The sequence below is a fragment of the Trichoderma virens genome, assembly GCF_000170995.1.
Source record: "Trichoderma virens Gv29-8 chromosome Unknown TRIVIscaffold_6, whole genome shotgun sequence".
Lineage (NCBI taxonomy): Eukaryota > Fungi > Ascomycota > Sordariomycetes > Hypocreales > Hypocreaceae > Trichoderma > Trichoderma virens.
This window is the reverse complement of record NW_014013743.1, coordinates 2,751,615-2,771,751: the sequence shown is the minus strand read 5'-3', so window position 1 is coordinate 2,771,751 and position 20,137 is coordinate 2,751,615. Positions and strand designations below refer to the sequence as shown.

General features: G+C 46.3%; 7 protein-coding genes across 7 annotated transcripts; 4 read left to right on the top strand and 3 right to left on the bottom strand.

Annotated features, from left to right (window-relative positions):
- Positions 1–186: 186 nt before the first annotated feature.
- Positions 187–2,094, bottom strand: TRIVIDRAFT_60238 (uncharacterized protein; the record flags this gene model as incomplete). Its single annotated transcript, XM_014101675.1, has 3 exons — positions 187–251; positions 369–1,356; positions 1,417–2,094. The coding sequence occupies 3 exons, from the start codon at positions 2,092–2,094 to the stop codon at positions 187–189; spliced, it is 1,731 nt and encodes a 576-aa protein (XP_013957150.1).
- A 395-nt stretch (positions 2,095–2,489) lies between these two features.
- Positions 2,490–2,858, bottom strand: TRIVIDRAFT_121640 (uncharacterized protein; the record flags this gene model as incomplete). Its single annotated transcript, XM_014101674.1, has 1 exon — positions 2,490–2,858. A coding segment is annotated over one exon (369 nt), but the record flags the coding sequence as incomplete, so codon positions are not given.
- A 1,607-nt stretch (positions 2,859–4,465) lies between these two features.
- TRIVIDRAFT_150101 (uncharacterized protein) lies at positions 4,466–6,201 on the top strand (the record flags this gene model as incomplete). Its single annotated transcript, XM_014101673.1, has 4 exons — positions 4,466–4,757; positions 4,833–5,612; positions 5,669–6,013; positions 6,062–6,201. The coding sequence occupies 4 exons, from the start codon at positions 4,466–4,468 to the stop codon at positions 6,199–6,201; spliced, it is 1,557 nt and encodes a 518-aa protein (XP_013957148.1).
- A 5,951-nt stretch (positions 6,202–12,152) lies between these two features.
- Positions 12,153–12,530, top strand: TRIVIDRAFT_120571 (uncharacterized protein; the record flags this gene model as incomplete). Its single annotated transcript, XM_014101672.1, has 1 exon — positions 12,153–12,530. A coding segment is annotated over one exon (378 nt), but the record flags the coding sequence as incomplete, so codon positions are not given.
- A 726-nt stretch (positions 12,531–13,256) lies between these two features.
- TRIVIDRAFT_71116 (uncharacterized protein) lies at positions 13,257–15,366 on the bottom strand (the record flags this gene model as incomplete). The annotated part of the gene is made up of 3 exons (XM_014101671.1): positions 13,257–13,656; positions 13,728–14,415; positions 14,477–15,366. 3 exons carry the CDS (start codon positions 15,364–15,366, stop codon positions 13,450–13,452), a joined length of 1,785 nt encoding a protein of 594 aa, XP_013957146.1.
- A 1,815-nt stretch (positions 15,367–17,181) lies between these two features.
- Positions 17,182–18,212, top strand: TRIVIDRAFT_29738 (uncharacterized protein; the record flags this gene model as incomplete). The annotated part of the gene is made up of 3 exons (XM_014101670.1): positions 17,182–17,256; positions 17,310–17,885; positions 18,030–18,212. Coding segments are annotated over 3 exons (834 nt in total), but the record flags the coding sequence as incomplete, so codon positions are not given.
- Positions 18,213–19,427: 1,215 nt separating this feature from the next.
- TRIVIDRAFT_222198 (uncharacterized protein) lies at positions 19,428–20,121 on the top strand (the record flags this gene model as incomplete). Its single annotated transcript, XM_014101669.1, has 2 exons — positions 19,428–19,473; positions 19,538–20,121. The coding sequence occupies 2 exons, from the start codon at positions 19,428–19,430 to the stop codon at positions 20,119–20,121; spliced, it is 630 nt and encodes a 209-aa protein (XP_013957144.1).
- Between the last annotated feature and the right edge of the window lie 16 nt (positions 20,122–20,137).

The following is a 20,137-nucleotide window of genomic DNA, read 5'->3' as shown; positions in this document are numbered from 1 at the left end:
AGATTTTGGAAGGGTTTTCGTAAAAAATGAGGTATAAATTGCTATAAAATCTTATGCTTACAGTCTACTGTTTAAGCATTTGTCGAGTTGTCAAGACGACAAATTATTTATAGAAGGATTCAATGTCCACAGCTAGGGTAACTTGACTAATAATTAAGAATATTAAGAGGTTATAAAGTTTCCATACTAGACTGGTGATGGCGCTTCCAATGATTGGATCCAATCAGAAGCGTTCACCGCATCGACATCAACTACAGGCATATCATCATAGAAGTCAAAATTAACAGAGACCATATTACCCTGTTTATCCTGTCTCCACGTAGCTCGCGCGATTATGCATAAAGTGACTTCGTGACTAGGAGACGTACTTGGTCTTAGGTAGTAGGCCACCAATCTATCACTCTCATCCTTTGGCTGGAGTAACGGAAGAATTCTTGCACTCAAAAGACCAGTGACATCGTAGGATGGTTCAAGAATGCAGTTAGACCGAAGGTCAGCTCGTAATTGCAGATGATATATGTTTTCAAGCGTGTTTGCAAAGGCACTGCCGTCAAGAAGACCTTGTTGTCCACATTGACGAAGCTTCTGAATTGTCCACTTCTGCCACGCTCTGGAATAGCAGCGGCGAAAGCCAAGATACAGAAGAAGCGAAATGTTTATGTCAATATTTTCGTTGTCTTCCATTGTCGCAATAGATAATCCTTCTGCGATGCGCAGATTTTGGTAGACAAAGTGGAAAGCACAAAGTGCATTGCGATCAAGGTCATGACCATTTGAAAGCATGGAAAAGCTGCACGCCATGTAATTATTGTAAAGTGCCACAGTGAGAGCAGCCGGGTTGCATTGGAAGAAGAGAGGTTCTGGAGGGATGGGAAGCTGGTCCAAAGATTCGTTGGAGTCTGGCAGAATTGCCAAAGATTCGGAACAGCTCTCAAATGTCAAGGGTGAGTTGGCTCTCCAATGCAGCAAATCCATCTGGAATCGAGAGAGAGTTTCGGGGCTTGGGCGCGAAGATTTGTTAGACCATGGGCCCCAGATAATGTTGTCAAGATGGTTAAATTTGGAGATGATCTGGATCAGTTCCACTCGTTCGCCGGAGATTGAGCGGTGAACAGGTTCTTTTGGGAATGATGAAGGCGTTTCCATATAAGTATAATTATCGGGCGAGTCTTTCCAGAGAGACGGCTGTGAATATGGCACAATACTCTGGGCAAGAAAGTCCAATCTTGCAATTGTAGCATGCAATGCCCCATCGTTGGCATGGTACGAAGACAAATCTGGCGTCATGCTTCCTTTTAAAAATTGCCCAGCTGCCTTTAGATGTAACAGGGCGGGTTTGATATGATTCATCAAACACTTCAAATGAAAGTCAGTATATCCGCTTAGTGAGCATCTCAAACGGTAGAAGATTATTACCTCACAGTATGCCAACAACACAACGGCCACAAGGGCTGGTTGCATATCAGTGGAGCCTTCTTTCTTCGTGTATGACTCCATTAGATGTAGTGCTTCCCCATATGACCGCAGCCCAGAGACTCTGGATTGCATCATGCTTTCAGCCGTCAGTTCCGAAGATGAGAGAAGGTAGGCTTGATGGATTCCTCCAAGAGCCAATACAGCTTCAAAGACCACGTCATTTTCCCATGCCATGCTACCGACGTGGTCCCGCCAAAAGGTGATGTAATCGAGGTCAAAGAGACGCGGTGCTGCATTTGTCACGAAGTGGTGATAGAAGGCAAGCTCAGAGCGGTGTTTTGGCCTTGGAGATGATGATATGGGTGTTGAAAGAGATAATCGCGGAGACTGTATATATCTGGCAGACTCTGGTGAAGATGAAGACGTGAATTCGACGCCAGAAACTGAGATGATTTCTGTCTCTGTCTCTGTTTCTGTTTCTGTATGTTGTGGTGTCCTGATCGCCGGCTTAGGAGATGGAATGGTTCTCTTCTTCTGGTAGCCATCGCAAACGACATTCGCTTTGATGCATCTTTTGCAAGTCGGCTTGTGTTCGTCACATTTCACTCGTCGTTTCCGGCATGTAAGGCATCCGGTCCGGACGCGAATGCTTTTATAACAGAGTATGCTGTTCTCCATGATACAAATTGTAACCGACAAAGGTGTTATGAGTGTCAAGTGATTGTATGTTGTTTATTTGAGAAAGTGATAGAGTTACGATGGGAAACTCGAAAATGAAGATACGACAGGGTGCAAGATAAGAATTGTTCGCAGAGGGCGTCCAATCAATCACCTAGTCTTGGGCGATGGCTTAACTAGAGCCTGTGGGGTAATTGTGCGCCATTCTTCATAATGTGGGATATGACAGGTCAAGATACTGGCTAGTCAGATCCAACTTATACAAAATAAGACTACAGTTTACTCTAGAGCTAAGTACAAGAACCATGTTTGCGCCTAGTTCTCACTGGCTAAACGGGACCCGAGTCAGGTTCCTCATCGTGCGCTTCGGCCTTTGGTGGCAATACCATGCCATTCAGCATTCTCTTTGTCCAGATATGCTGTGCAGCTCCAAAGTCCACTTTCTTATCCAGCGTTCCGGCCTTGATACTTGTCCACTCGGGTTTTGATGGATCGAAATGCCAGAGTCGAACACCACAGTTGGAACAGAAGACGCCTCCTCGGATTCCACCCGATTCTGTTTTGCGCTCAAATTTCCGAAGTTGGTGGAGCATCGTAGGACTCTCCATGTTGACGCCTGCAGACGGGACAACGAGAGTCAATGCAAACGCGGAACCCGTCTGGCGCTGGCATTCGTGGCAGTAACACACATTGAGCGAGTGCGGCTTTGACGTGATGTTGTAGATGATGGGATCCACGGGACATTGGCAGCGGCCAGTTAGAGGCGGTTTTGGTAGTCGCTCTGAAATGTTATCGGTTGAAGATTTGACAGAAGCGTCGTTGCATTCGCTCAAAGAAGGAGACATGACGACTGTAATGTGAGGATGGACTTTGTGTAGACTCAACAGTAGTAATTTGTGAATAACTCGGTCGCTAAATGTTTATTTAATAGAAACATGCTTAATGATGTTTCGTTTTGAACAGTTCTTATAGCCTTCAAAATCTTTGGTCTTCACATTACATCACACTCCATATGAAACGGCTTGAAGCCACTCTCAAACCAGCACTCAAACATGGGATGGCCCGTTATTCCTGACTACGTGTGGGGTAGCGACTTTACCGATCTTATGGTGGAGGAATAGCAGCTCGCTACCGTCGCTACCCCACAACTGACAATGTCTGCAAATCGGGAATGCCGTCTAAGCCGAGTTCTAGTTGGATAGTATCTCGAGTCATTACTCCGGGAGAAGACCAAGTTGCAAATAGACCTTGCGTCATCATAGGGAAGAGGCTACCCATAACCACTCAAAGATAACGCCGAATGGAAGCAGCCAGGGCCAATAAAGAAGGGGATTGCTCACAAGAGGGTGATTTAACACTTTAAATTGGTAAAACTGAGTACTGTGTATTTGCTAGATTATAATAGTAAGATCGAGTTTGTTTTCTGCTGCTCTTGTTCTAATTCCGGCGCTCAGTAGCCATATTTACAAAATCTGCTTTTCATTCTGCACGTGTACCAAGCATAACATTACCATCTAACATTCACCCTCCCAGCTAGCAGGTGGGTGGCGACATACAGTTTGACTGTCGGAACATTTACTCCCGTGTCAGGGAGGCTGCATGGTCTCTCTGGGCGCAATAACCATCTTGTGGCAGAATTCTTTTGACTCGTGTTGTGTGGCCTTTTGTCCAGAAGATTCGCGATCTAGGCTCCAAACGCATCCTTCGACTCCTGTCATGCCATGTAGGGGATCCAGGCTGCATGACCGATACCCATTTTGATGGCCATTCCTGGCCGATTGTATCACAAGAGGTTAATTTTAGATCTTTCTGCCGCCATATAAGCTCCTATAGTACTATTATTAGTACTCAGGTCTTGATAGCTGTCCTTTGGTATTGGGTTGGTAGGTCTGGGCCCAGCTGTCTCAATTTGTGTTACAGAATGCCTTTGTATCATAGCCAAGATCCTACTGGTACTTCCTGTCTGGAAGCCAGGCTTTCTTTATAAAATCAGCAGTATATTATCCAAGAATACACTCTCTTATTCTTAGAAATCATATAGACTAGTCCCAGAGGGTCCCAATACTTTCGTTTGGATAGCGTCAAGCAGCTTCGTTTTTATTATTAATTGTAGAGAATTCTTTTTCCCCTTGTCGGCCCGTGACTTAGAATGCCATTGCAATATTACGGCATGGCCTGTCTCATCTCTCACGCCTACTGACTCAGTCATAGGAAGGGAGATTAATTGTCTTAGACAAAACTCGACTCCCGCAACTTCAGGGAAGACTTAAAATATCTTCAGCTCTTCCCGGCGCTCCGAAACTCGATCATGTCACCAACTATCCTCCTATTCCATCCTTGACACAGAGTCGAGGTTTCGCTATTCGATACCATGGCAGTGTCACAAAGAGACGAGAAAGAAGCGCCCACTGACGAGACTGTCGAATCTATAGAGACCAGCGACACAGAGACCGTTACAAGTGCACAGGATATTTTACCGGACACTGTCAACGCAAAGTATACCGAAGATGATTACGCCCGGGTTCTCAAAAAGATTGATCGTCTTCTGCTACCTCTCATGTGGTTATGCAACGGCACGCAACAGGCAGATAAGGCGGCCATATCTACGCAAGTGACATTTGGTATGCAAAGCGACACCAAGTTGGTTGGTCAGCAATTCTCGTGTGAGTGGTATTAAAGATGAACCTACAATTGGGAGCACATAATGGTGATGTGAATGCTAATAATTCCCCTCATAGGGCTGATGACGGCGTTCTATCTTGCCTATCTTGTTGGCGAAGCTCCGGGCAACTATCTCATGCAGCGATTTAATGTGAACAAGACATTATTTATATGTATGTTTTGCTGGGGAGTCGTCGTCCTTTGCACAGCCTTCGTACAAGACTTTGCCCAACTTGTGGCATTGCGTTCCCTGCAGGGCTTACTGGAATGCACAATCTCCCCTTCTTTCCTTCTCATCACGGCGTCTTTCTACGTCAGTCGGGAACATACCATGCGATCAATCGTTTGGGGCACAGCAGCCAGCGGCATGGGCATAATTGCGCAGCTGGTCATGTACGGAATTGGCAGTGCTGCCCAAAAACACCAAAGCAGTTTTGGCCCGTGGCGATGGATTAGTATTTTCTTAGGATCATGGACGATATTGCTATCCTTTTTTGCATTGCTGTTTGTGGGAACAGCCAACGAAGTTAGATGGTTATCCAAGGAAGAGAAACACATTGTGGCGACAAGAGTCGCCAATAATCAGACCGGTTCTGATAGTCACCAGAATCATGCATGGCGTTGGGATCAAGTTCAAGATGCTATTGAAGACCCGCAGACCTATTTCTTCTTCTTTACCGTCATTTCCGTGGCCATACCGGTTGGTGGAACAGTAACATTTGGTAACCTCATCTATGGCTCGTTTGGCTTTACTAATTTGGAAGCAATAGTCAAGGGGACCATTCCATTCGACCTTTTGACAGTTTCATGGTACCTTTTTGTTGGAGTTTCGACACTCAAGAAGCCTCAGTCTCGATGTAAGATCAAAAGCGCTCAATTCAGACCGCTTTTTTGCTGACTGCGGATGCTTTAGTCTTTTTTATGATAGCCTCAACTATCCCGCCCTTTGCCGGAATGTTGGCCTTGGCACTGCTGCCCAAGGAAGGCATGCTATGGACTCGATGGGGTCTCTACCTCATGACGGCAACTGGTCGACTACCTGGATTGTTGATCTGGACACTGCTGCCGTCCAATATTGCTGGACGAACCAAGAAATCCGTCACTAGCGCCGTCATCTTCATTGCCTACTGCACTGGAAATGCGATTGGGGCTCAAGTTTTTCGTGCCGAATGGGCACCAAGATACATCCCGGCGATTATTATATGCGGAGTCATGTACGCAGTGGCGTGTGTTTTATTTATTACATGGCGATTATACTGTAAGTGTTCATTCTACCATTATATTTACAGACTAACATATTTGCAAGATGTCACGCAGAACAAACGGCGGGCGAAGAGAGTTGCAGAGATGGGAATGACGCCAGAACAATCTGAATACCAAGGCAAAATTAACGGAGAGTCTGGCATGACAGATTGGCAGAACATTCACTTTAGATATAATTTGTAAAAGTCACCTTTTTTAACGGCTCAATAATTTTCTCTTACTGTGGATTGACTTGCGTTCCGAAACGTAAGAGATGTACTCTAGCAGAAAGACATATGCATAAGTTCACACTAGCGAAAAAGAAGACTTTTGCCTAACTTGACCACCGTCATAGTCGAAGCTCTTATCCTCAAGAACCTTGTCAGAGTGGCGTATCAAAGATGTCAAAGCCGTCGCGTATCAGAGCTATGATGATATCATTTTTGCTGTTGGCATGCCCCAATTTGCTTATCTCAGCTCCACTATCAAATGGAACAAAGAAAACAGTCTCAGTATCACACACTATTACTGTAAACAGCACTACTTGTATTAGCGATAATACACCTCCCAGCCGCATGGCAACACGGACCTCTCCCATAACTCCCCCACAACGCTCTGGAATTCCTGACTCGCTCAAGGTTGATGTGCTTGTCCCCAGAGACAAAGCAAGATAAAGTCTTGTATAGAGTGGATTTACTTGTCGCACAGATCTCAAGAAGGCCATACAATGATACTTTTAGATCAGCTGCTTTATGAGCGTGGCTTTGTACACCGCTTTCCTGTTCCACATAACCCGCGTAGGCCAACATCTCCGGATCCGGGCTAGGTTGTGTATAGTGGGCGGCCTAGGCGTTATTGTTTTCCCCAGGGACCAACAAAGAAGTGCCAATTTGACTTAACTTTCCTTTCACTCTTTCCCCTGCCTAGTTTTCTACCAGCTGCCGGATCCGGCAGCTCTCCGTAGCCCGGGGAGCATGTAAAGTATTAAACAGTCTCAAAATAACAGAAGTAGCTGTGATATATTAACAAGACTACCAGTGCTATTCTCTCTACCTGACATAACCCAGATAACCCTCATTTCTTCTTTCAAGACACAGAGAGAGCTTGGGTACTGTGCTATAAATTACCATCCCGAAAATAGTGTTTATCTTTCTATTTGACTCACCTTCTTAGTGTTAAGAAATTATCTATCTCAAAACCACTCTTCCAGATGCAATGGCAGACCATTATTTGGGGGAACAACCTTATCCCAAAGAACCTGTGACTGAACATGGGACTCCAACAGAGGATTTGCTTTCACAACATGAACAAAACTGGCAACCGGACACTGGAACACAACAGAGGATGCCAGGACTGAATGCATCGCGCTTTTGTGGCCAGTCGCATTGCGACTTTGAGTACAGAGCCAAGCCACTATTCAGTGCCCCATAGACTGCGAAACTGACTTTATCTAGTGTAATTACCGTGCATGGCATACGCGACGATTATAAAACAGCCTGGACAAGAGAAGATGAGGTCTCATGGATTGAGGATACTTTATTCAAGGACAACTCCATTCGACAAGTCGATTATGCATATGACATCGATGAAAACGCAACGATATATAAACTGGATGGCATAAAACTGCATGCCGAAGCACTCATTCAGGCGTATGCCCAAAACCGCAGTCATCTTAAGAAGGTAAAGCATTACGGCGTCTTTCCATTCTCGACCAAATCTTAACTGAGGCTACAGACCGACAAAGACCGCCCAATTACATGGATTTGCCATGATTTAGGAGGCACTATAGTCAAGGAGGTATTTGTTATCCACTAATACACTACCGATCTGTTCTCAGTCCTGTTACATTTTATTGACCTAACTAGGCTCTGCGGCTAGCATTGAGCGATCGTCGCAAGTACGGAGAAATCGCTCTCCTGACAAGGGCAATTGTAAGTAGTTCAAGACCATTTTGCCATTTTGAGAAGAATTTAACAGTCTAAACGCTAGATATTTCTTGGAACTCCCCACTGGTTTCAATCTATACAAGATGCCGAAGACCAGCTTCTCAACCTTGTTCAGCTTCCTGGTCCAACCATACGACCCGGAATATTGAATAAAGTCCAAAATTTAGCAAAGGATGTTGAAAAAGTTCATGAGAAATTTTTAGAGACCAAATTACTAGACTACACCATCATTGCCAACATTTACGTTCAAAACTGGAGTCAAAGCATGAGTCAAAGACGCCTGGGTGGTGACAAAACAACACCTGAAGGAAGAGACGAAGATGAATTGCCTGATCCAATCACTCCATTTTCACAACATTGCCATGTCATTGGTCAAGCATCCGACTCGAGAGAAATATATCGCCTCGACAACACCAATCATGCTGACCTTGTGCACGGTGATGACCAAGACACTTGGATGAAACGTTTATCCAAAAATCTAAATCGATTTGGTTATTGTAAGTTTTACCTCACGGATTTTAAAACTCCGTCAGTTCTCAGACACTGATTACTACTACAACTATCTGTGAAGGCCATGAGATACGCCAATTTCGAGCCAAATTGCTCTCCTTGGTTCCTCCAACGGTTGGCCTGGACATAACTTTCGATCCATTACAGCCAATACCCCCAGTCATAATCTGGATTATGAAGCAGGAGCCGTACGCTCGCTTCGAAAAAACTGGATCCGGGCTCCAAGTTTTGCATCTCTTCGCCGACCAAGGCTCTCTAGTTGACATCAAACAAGTCTCTCGCATATTTTATCTGCAAATAAATAAGAATCCGCAGATTGTGGAAAGATCTACAATTTACTTTGAATTTGACCAGTGGGACTCCAGATACAATAGCATTTCGTCGATGATGGTTTATATCATTAATATCATCATACATCAACTCGGGAGCAATGACAAGCTACTTCTACAAGTGATACCTATACTTGATATGCATGCCTGGGCACTTGAGGATGTATATCACTTATACCGCATGCTCCTTTGGTATGCCGCTGCAAAGGTTCAGCTTATCATCTTTCTCGGATGCTTCGACAAATGCCTCAAAGATCAACGGCAGTGGTTCTTAGAGCGTATTTTGGAGGAGAACAGCTATAGTGAGAGGGATTATCGTCTCGTTCTATCAACCTCGACGCGAGATGGTCTGGGAGTTGAACTTCCTGGAACTACGGAATTCAACATGAATGATTGTCCGTCCACGAGTGATTTGAGCAAATCGAATACAGAGAAGCTCATCTCGAAACTAGAGAAATTATTCACAAAACGCCCCATTTACCAACAATTCCAACAGCAACTCAAAACTCTGCTAAGGGAATGCGATGCGACGCCATATCTAGGAAATATTATTCTCGATTGGCTTGGAAGTTTGCCTTGGAGCAGAACGGCATCTGAGATCGCGTCTACCATCGATAATCTCTCCCCCGTCACAGCGGAAAACACAGTTTCTGTCTTTATCTCGTCTCAAGGGTCAGAGCGGAGAAAGAGGGCCGGGAAGATCTTCAACTGGATTAAACACGCTGCTGAACCGTGGACTCTAGAATCCTTATCAGAGGCAATTGCAGTAGATGAATTACAGAGCGGGGAGCCACAATTGACCGAGATTAATGCACAAGGTGTGTTAACCGAAATGCAAAATATTTTTGGTGGAATCGTCTGTATCAAAAACTGCAACGTCAAGTTCAGCCATGAATCGTTTTATTTCGTGCCTGAGATCGGTCTCAACGGGAGCGCTGAAGACAGAGCCAGCCATGTTCATTACACTATTGCAAAAGTATGCTTGGACTGGTTGCAACTACAAAGCGCCCATAAGACACTTGATGAGTGCTATCCCGAGATCTTGGATGACAACAAGAGCAACTCAGTATCAGATGGCGTTGTGATTTATCGTCCAAGAGTCAGTATGGCGGAATATGCAGTTCAATTTTGGCCCTATCACTATAAAACAAGCGGCAAATTCAGGCCTAGTCATCTCGCAAACAATCTATTTGCAAACAAGGAGGCAAAGAAGCGCTGGGAGGGAGCATTCCGGCTTCTTTCTAACCCGTTCAACAGGTTAATGGGAAGCTACAGCTCCGAATTACCCCTATGCGCAATGTTGGGTCTGGATGACTTGGTTGATGAAAATCTGAAGGTCAACATTGGACAGCCCTCCTTGAACAAGATTTGTTGGTCAGCTATTTCGGAAGCCGCCCGAGAGGGACACAGTGCCATTGTTGACAAACTGCTGCAGCAGGTAACAGTGGATGAAGAAGAGCTGCAAAACTCTCTCCTGTTGGGGGCTGGCCAAGGCAATCAGGGCATTGTCAAAGCCTTGTTTAACAAAATACCAGATTTAAAAACATTCGCTTGGCCAAAGAACTTTTTCTATAGGGCAGCTTCTCTTGGACTTGATGATGTCCTCACAACCATGCTGCAGTCCGGGTACGGCATCAATACTCTGAGCAGCTCCCACCTTTTAACGGCAATCGACATTGCGACGGCACGAAATCACATCTCTTCCAGAGAGATCCTTTTGAAGTCAAATCTGAACCCCGATTTGAACATCCAGGGTGATTATGCAGTTTCGATCGCTGTCCAGATGGGAGACCCACAAATGATGGCGATGATCTTGGACGCTGTTGCAGGCAAAATCAAACAGCCAGTATCGGGTCAAACGTTGGCTCAAATGGCGGCCTACAATTTTAATCACGAAGTACTGAAATTACTTATTGAAACCGGTTGTGAGCTCGGCAGCAAAAACGACGACGGGGTGGATATCTCCTTGAGGCACCCACTCATCATAGCCGCCTTTAGGGGCGCAACAAAATGTGCTCAGGTTTTGCTTAACAATGGGGGCGATGCGATAAATTTTGGATCTGTGAAGAGTGCTTTATACGAAGCAGTTTCAAATGGTCATATGGAAATTGTTCGCCTATTGCTTCAACATGACCCAACGCAAGATGTAAATGCACAATATCCCGGAAAAGGCATACTCCTGACACAGGCAATCAATAGGCAAGATACTGGACTCGTATCTTTGCTGATCGAATACGGTGCAGGAATAGACGTTCTAGATCCAAACGTTGATGATATGTTTATGAAAACTCCCCTTTCTCTGGCTTGCTTCAAGGGACATCTGGACATGGTGAAGCTCTTGATAGAGAAAGGTGCAAACATTAATTTCATGACAGAGTCTTCGCATCCACCGCTGTTTGCCGCTCTCATTTCATCGACGAGTCAAGTCGCAAAATATCTGCTGCAGCACGACGTTAAAATCCATGTCACTGGTCCCGGTTGGATGAATGTGCTCATTGCCGCTGCCGGGCATCCCCAAATAGTTCAAAAATTGCTGAGGAAACGCATTAATGTGGATCACTACAGCGCTTACGGGACTGTCCTTATGAGGGCTGCAGAAAAAAACGCACCGAAGACGATTCAGTTGCTGCTCAATCACTATGACGGAGCGAAGTCGAAGCGGCCGGATTTGGAGGCTGTTTTCGGGAAGGGCATTGCAGCCAGCCCCTTCGTGGGGTTCACAGCATTACAGATCGCATGCTATTGCCAAAATCCAAAATGTGTCAAGCTTCTTTTGGATGCTGGGGCCGAAGTATCTTTCCGCAATATGTACGGGGATGATGCACTTGATATCTTGTTACAAAGAGATCAGTGGTCCAAACGAGTAAAGGAGTGTATTCAGCTGCTCCTGTCTGATAGTAACAGAATCGATGTACTTCATGTCAACTACAAAAAACAAACCCGACTCCATTTCATCAAAAAGACGACAAGAGTTCCGGTAGTCGAGCTACTGGCCGCCGCCAAAGTCCCTTTTCGCTGGAAGGACCGAGATGGCTACACTCCACTGGCCTTGGCCATCGAAGCGGGGAATGTAGGGGTTATACAGTATCTCATCAAACTCGGGGCCAATGTCAACGAACGGCATCCCATATTTGGCAGCATGTTACATGTTGCTGTGGCGAAGCATGATATGAATATTCTCAAAATGCTCGTTGATGCTGGTGCGGTTTGCGGAGCAGTTGATCTCGCTTCCGGAGGATCGCTGTTGAGCGCAGCTCTCGATATACGATACAGTTCAAGCCTCCTAAGGAGAATGGTCAAGTGCCTTGTCGATGAAGCCAAGGCGCCAATCAATCAATTTGATGGTAAATCCAGCTATCCTCTAATCAAGACAGTGGCAATGATCGGATCCATGTCCTCAGCAGGCGACAAAATCCTCAAGTTTCTCGTCATGCGCAACGCTGATGTAAATGTCACCGACAGCCAAGGCCGCACGGCATTGCACATTGCATGCTCAACACCATATATTGACCGTGTAAAAGTATTGATCGAAGCCGGTGCAAATATTGACGCCAAAGACAAGTTTGGTCGCCTGCCGATACACTTCGCCGCTGCAGCGCCTTCAGCAGATGGTTTTTTCTATCTTTTGGAGCAGTCTAAAGACATGGATATCGATGTGGCAGATAATGACGGCTGGACTCCTTTGCTGTGGGCAGCAAGATCTGGTGCTGCAGAAACCATCACAAGATTGGTTGACCAAGGTGCTGACGTATGCGTTCGAAGTCATCCAGATTATTTTTACAATTCTTGGTCGGCAATCAACCTGTTAAATCTTTCGGGCAATCACACAGGTTTGAGACATAAACTAATGCCCAAGAAGAAGAACACAGCAAAGTATAAGGAGTGGAAGGAAATTTATCGCAACATACGTCCAGGAGAAAGGAGTTCAGTTGACTGCAGCAGCTGTTGCACGGTCAGTAAATCAATCCGTCAAGTCAGCAGGAATACTAACATAATGCAGAGAATTATTTCTAAATTCCACGAAACTTATTCGCTTTGCTTCAAATGCGCCGAACTTCCATGTGGTGAGGGTTACGACTCGCTTGGAATTGAAATATCATGGAATGATTGCCTCTCTGAAAGTAGCAGCACTGAATAGGTAGTCAGATTGAGAAATCAAATACTAGATGAGGGCTTTTTCTCTAGCTAGCCATATTCAAATAGAGCATTATCAGTCACTGCTGGTAGACAACTTCCTGCGATATCATATAGCAGTCAAAACTTGTAGACATCCGAACGATTTGCTTGTTAAATTCTATGTGTGCTCTCTCTCGCGATCTTTTTGTATATAGATTGCATCACATTCTATGCGAAACTGCGCAAGATGTAGAATAAATCACTCATTCTTGCAATCATTGTATACAATTCTATCCGCCTTCACAAACAAGTAAGCCGTGAGCCAATGTCACAGCCAACACTCCATGCCGAAGCATGTAAATCCACATGGTGGGGTATTATTTTCCAATTGCTAGGGGAATTGATTGTCGAATGGCGACGAAGCGATTCAAATGAATTCTAGCACCCTCAAAGTTCAATAACTCAGTGCGTGACCTCAGTTTGAGTATCCAATGGCCATCTCCGGCTGGCTCCCAATATCATAGTCAGGCGCAGAATTGAAGAGCGGCAACTCATGCCTTCTTCATTTGCGCCAGATAGGCTTCAACATTAATCTCCCGCAGCTTGTTCGCCTTTTCCTCCACCTGCTTCTCATTCTCGAGCTGATACGCCTTCATTTTGTTGTGGTATTCGGGGATGAAGGCGCCCAGGCATCGAATGGCGAGGAGAGCTGCGTTGGTCGAGTTGTTGATGCCAACCGTGGCCGTCGGTACGCCTCGCTGATTATCTATTAGTCTCACGGAGACTGGAAAGAGATTGGGTGGGGGGGAAAGGAGGTTGCTAAACTTACAGGCATCTGGACAATCGAGTACAGAGAATCAACACCGTCGAGGTGTGTGGCCTTGACAGGAACGCCAATGACAGGCAATGGTGTGTAGGCAGACACCATTCCGGGCAGGTGAGCGGCTCCTCCAGCTGCCGCAATGATGACCTTGATGCCACGACCAGCTGCTTTTGTGGCGACATCAGCCATCTTGGCCGGTGTGCGGTGGGCAGACGTAATGTCGACTTCCCACGGCACACCAAACTGGTTGAGAATATCGATTCCGGCCTTGAGAACTGGAAGATCTGAATCCGAGCCCATGGTCACCAGAACCAGCGGTGCTTGTGTGGCCTTGGAAACGGCCTGCTCTGGTCGAAGAGCCTTGCTGCGTGCCTGCAATCTCTCGTGTCTAATGTCGCTGGCCATGTCTACAAGCGGCTTTGCAAACTCTTCGAGCTCTGTTATGCTGGCGACCAAGCCGGTGACTGTGATGTGGCCAATCTTTCGGCTAGGCTTAGATTCCTTGCCATAAAGGTGCACGTACACGGCCATCTTGTTGCCATACATGGACTTGGCTTTCTCGACAAGCGGCAGGTGGGATTCGGGGTTGGCGCCTCCGAGGATGTTGATCATGATGCTGGAAGAGACGTAGGGCTCAATTTCGGCGGGTAGAGTCTGGTCGAGGATCGAGGTGAGCTGTGCCTTGTATTGTGACCTAGAAAAATTGAGTCAGTTCATTTATACAGAACAAAAAGGGCGGTGGGATAGTTGCGCACATGTATGGCACTGCTTCGATGAAGAGATGTCCAGAGTTGTGCGGTCGGGGTGCAATCTCATTGACCAGAATCTGGTTATCCTGGGTGACAAACATCTCAACTGCGAAAATGCCTCTTCCCCACAGCTTGCCAACGACGTCACTGGCAACCTGCTGAGCCCGCTCGCAAACAGCAGCAGGAGTGGTTCGAGGCGGCAGATAGACGCGTGAGCAGATGTTGTCTTCGTGCACTGTCTCTACTGCGGGATACGGCAGCAGGCGCTTTGTTCGACCCTCGTCGTCCTCGGTGCGGATGACGAGGACAGAGAGCTCGCATTGGAAGGGAACAAACTTTTCGGCATAACAGCTGAAGTTGCCAAACTCGGCGACGGCACGTTCCAGGTCAGCTTCGGTAGATATTTTAAGATTCCCTCTGCCGTCGTAGGAATCCTTTCTAGATTTGAGCATCCAGGGATATCCAAACTTGGCGGAAACGGCCTTGAGAGAGGCAAGCATGGCCTCGCCAGATCCCTCAATGGCCACCGATTCCGCAACAGGGATGCCCTGGCCAGCGAAGTATGACTTCTGTTCGTACTTGTCTTGGATCAGACGAAGCGTCTTCCAAGACGGGCAGACGGCAACCTTTGTAGTCGTCGCAATCTCTTCCAGCACAGTCGTGTCCACGTGCTCTGTCTCAACGCTGAGGACGCTGCAGTGAGAGGCAAGCTCTCTAATCTTCTCTGCATCTTTGTAGGAGCCATTGATGTTGCGGCTGTTCTGGTTGATTTGCTTCGCGGGAGCGTTTTCGGCGTCGAGAATAGCGATTTCGACATCGAGGGGAGCGGCGGCCTGGCAGAGCATTCGGCCGAGCTGGCCGCCTCCGAGAAGGCCAATGACGGGTTTGGAGCTCATTTTGGAGATTGAGGAGAAGATTCGAATGTCGTATAGAAGTGTCGATTGTGATAATGAGCGGCAGCCCGGTGGCCTGGAGGAGGTTGCCGAGATCGCAGAGGAGAAAAATGAGCAGCGGCAGCTAAAAGTCTGAGGTTGTTAGTCCAAGATACAAAATACCCCACCAAATTTCAGCCCCGCCTCAGCGACTGTGGAATGAGATTTGCAAGTACCAACTTGATAATAAAGTATCAGGACCAAATTTTGTGCGCATAAAATGAGTAAAAAATCATCGTGGTCGCCTCAGATGTGCGATTAGACGTGACGAGTTTGATAATGGAAGAAGCATTGAGTTTGGCAGTAAAAATGAAGAATTCGATATTCCCAAATCGATATTATCGATAATGATATCGTTTATGTGCCCCGCCAAAATGTGCGGACGCTTATCTTATCTGCCGATCCTACGAGATCACGAGTCATGAGTCATCAAATTGGCCAATAACTGTGACATCATTAAGTCACTTTTGGCCCAAGTACCCGATACGCGCAATGTTGCCCCTCACACGCTGTGGACTCCAGTCTCTGAGACAACAAGATCCATTCGCCTTGCTTAACCTGGACTGAATATCTTCCATATAAACACATTCGCTCCAAGGACGAAGAGAGATTCATGTTCGAATTCAGGTAGATAAAGCTTGCAAATGCTTCATTAAAGAAAAATTGGAATGGGGAGGTTGTCATGCAAGCTGCAACATAGAAAAAAAAATTACGAACAATGTATGCTATTTCAGAGTATAAGAGGAGATGAATAAGAAAAAAGCAGTTGTGCAGTTGTAATAGAAGTTCAAAGTCTAGTTCAGTAGAACTAAGTGCACAATTTTTCAGATGAATGAAGCTTCGATTCTTTGCATCAGCGCAGTAAAAGGGCGATATTTATGACCATGGTTGTTGTACCTTCATGAAGAGGAAGAGCATCACCATGAAACAACGCTCAATCATCCACGACAGGTCAGCACTAGGCCTTTGGAATGCGATTGCTAAAATCATGCCATAATTCAAGCCTGTCTCGATATTTTTTTTTTTTTTTTTTTTTTTTTTTTAATATAGCAGCACTACTGGGCATGTCCAGACTCGGCATTGCATTGAGAGAAAGCCCACGACCGTTGTTGGTGGCTTTTTTGAGCCAATATAGCGATGAAAACGATTTCTGCAATATGTACCTCATTCGTGCATGGCATATATCTTCATTTGTGCTTTATTAACATGAAAGGCAGTATTAATATGGTACAAGTCTAACATCTCAACTCGAGAATCATTACCGAGGTTATCATGATGGGTGCGTGCAGTATTAAGCACGAGCTTGGTAAGCAGCCTTGGCAGCTCTGCTTAGAAAATACATGCACGCCAATGACGCCATCTCCGCATGTAAGCGGCGTTTTCCACAACGGAGGTTTATCGGCTTTTGTGAAATCGACATGTCGCGAAATCAGCAGCCACAATCAAACAACAGAATCTCGCACTGCAATTATTAATGTTGATATCAAAAGCTCAAGTAGATGTAGCAATTATTAATGTTGGTTCAGAACTACGAATATATATATATTCATGGTTAAATACCGTCAATGCAACTTCGCTACAGCAGTCACAAGCTTAGTTCTACAGTATAACCAAAGCTGACATCATCAACCCTTATCATTACTCCGTCTTCAAATCAACTTAGAATTCATCAAAATGCAGGAGCTGGTCATCTACGGCAAGCCTACCTACAATGGCTTTGTGAGGGAAACCGAAATTCCGTGAGTTATTCGACCTATTAACCGGAACCATTACTCACGGCCTCCTAGCAAGCCAGGGCCAAAGGATGTTCTCATCAAAGTTGCATATACCGGACTAAATCCAAAGGATTGGAAGGTAGTTCCTCAAACCATCCAGTTACGGGCTATTTCATAAGCTGACCTTGGTAGTTTACCAAAAATCGTGATGAATCAACTGCCTTCAACGTCGGGGATGATGTGTCAGGCACAATTGAAGCTGTGGGGTCCGATGTATTCGAGTACAAGCCGGGTGACCGTGTTGCGGGTTTTCACAGAATGTTCCAGCCTCATGGCACTTATGCAGAGTACACGGTTGTGCCGGCCTCTACTACGTTCCTTCTGCCACCCAATATCTCTCTTGAGTCGGGTGCTGGACTTCCATTATCCTTCATGACAGCGGCTCTCGCCCTTTATCAGTATCTGGGCGCCCCTCTCCCAACGACTATCAACGATTCTGGTCGAAAGACCGCCATCTTGATTTGGGGCGGTGCAACTGCCGTGGGAGCATATGCGCTCCAGTTGGCCAAGCTAAGCGGGCTTGGACCCATCATCACTGTTGCTGGAAATGGAATCGACTATGTTCAATCTCTTAATGCAGCAGATCACATTATCGACTATCGAAAGGGAGACGTGACGCAGCAAATCCTGGCCGCTGCCGGATCTGCTGAAATCAAGATTGCATTCGACGCTGTATCTGGACACGGTAGTTACGAGAGAATTACTGAAGTTCTTCTTGCGTCGGGCGGCGGTCACATCAACATGGTAGACCCCCCGACTGACCAGAACTGGAAGTTTCCAGACAACATCAAGTTTACTCGCACATTCGTCTCCTCGGCTTATCACGTCTCCCACAGTTTCATCAATGAAGAGCAAGCATATGCCGATGGCGAATTTGCGTATTTCTTCTACAGGTACCTGAGCCATCTGCTAGCAGAAGGCAAATTCAGGCCGCATCCTGTAGAGGTGCTTCCTAATGGTTTAAACAGTATTGTCGAGGGAGTTCAGGCTTTATTCGATGGAAAAGTTAGTGCCAAGAAGCTTGTTGCACGGTGAGTCAAACTATTTTCCACTGACTGGACAATGGACTAATACCGAATTGCAGTGTTGCGAAATAACTTCTGAGAAATAATGAGGTTATTGTCACGACTCGGCTCTTATGGTCGCGACAATGGGCCTACAAAGGGGGCCGACCAGCCAATAGTAACTGGCTCGTGCAGCTCGACCAACGAGCCATACGAGCCCGACAAGCCCAGCATCAACTGGGTATATAAGTTTACGTTCTTACGCTCATTTAGATAGCTTAGATAGCCAGGTGTTAACATAGCAATCAGATTGGAATTCGTTGACCACTCTGCTAGCTACGTGATACTTGAACTGCCCGTTACCGACCTGACCGATCCAGACCGAGAGTAATATCTCGCATAGTCTTTTGTAAAATGGGTTCCAGGATGAGTAAATTCCAGAACGGAAGCCTCGTAGGGCTGTAGCTCCCCGCAATACCAGTGATGCATAGCAAAATCTTAAATAGCTAGGTGAGCAGGCATTTTACCATCTCGGGTGGGCGTATCAACACTACCGTCTGTGGAGATATAGGGCAGTCTAGCTTCGCTCCCTTCGACCCACGCCGCATCTGAGAAAGATCAAAGCAGGTCAAGCGCAGCAGACTACAAAAGATCTTATTCAATATGATACATCCAACAGAAGGCTGTAAGCTAGTTGCCGCTTTTCCGGCACATCGAGCCTACTACTAGTGTCATGAATCGTAACGCCCGATTCTCATCTGCTCACACGCGACAAAGGCCCTGCGGGAGGTAAACGGGTATCCCTTTTCCAACCAATGACCCCTGTCGAGTTCCTGCGTTAGCCTCATCTGTAAGAGTGTGGAGATGCGTTCCATCCAGAAGCCGGCTATCCGTTTGTTCCACCCTTTGTGACCAACTACTGCTGTTCCTTAAGCTGTTGGTCGTTGGGTGAATTAAAAATGGCCAACTGTTCGGCCTTCGCCTCCAAAATAGCTTCACAAACGGTGGGACCAAGGCAATCAAGTACAGGTCGTAGCGAGGTTACATGATAGGAAAAAAGACCGGGTTTTAACATATGGACCCTACCTGCATTCTCCATCTTAGGGGTACTGTACTTTAGTAGAGAATCTTATAACATGGACAAAACATATGGTCGCGTGTTGGATGTTGCTCATGTCGATTATCCAAAGTCACCACGCTATTTGTTACCGGTGGTGATTTTACTCACTAGACTCGAGCAAGAGTCATGCGTCGAAGCACAGTAGCCCTTGCTCTGTGCTTGGCACCGAGTGGTATACTTCCCTTGATTTTGCCCAAGGATTCTGACTGACGAGAGATATTGACCGCGTGTGATAGCGTTCGCCACGCAACAGTGCGGCTCTGTCACCATTCGCAGCGCCGCAGATGCCGAAGCGCTGCGCAAAGGCTGCAGTACAGTCGATGGCACAGTTACCCTGTCCGCGGAATTGAATGAGAGTATTTCTCTCGATGGTGTCCAGATCATCACCGGCAACCTGACAAGCGGGGACTGCAACCTCGTCGCAAATCGATCATCCAGTGCTTCAGCCATAAGCATCCTGAGCTCAACTCTCACAACCATCCATGGAGATTTGAACCTGGGATCCTGTGTCCCAGGTGGACTCACCAACATTAGTTTTCCCAACTTGAAGGCTGTTGACGGAGGCTTCGACATTGTGAATTTTGGACAGCTGACCTATCTCGACATCACCAACCTGGACTCAGTCGGCTACTTTTACCTGTGGGCACCACCCCTCCAGACGATGCTGCACAACGAGCTGCGCAACGTCACAGGAGCCCACGGCACCAAGCGTGTCTTTGTCACACAGACGAGCCTCACCTCAGTGGACAGTTTGTTTCGGAATCCTCTTGACATAGGCGACTCTCTTGCTAGCGTCGAGGTGAACTACTTTACAAACTAGACTTTGAACTACTTGA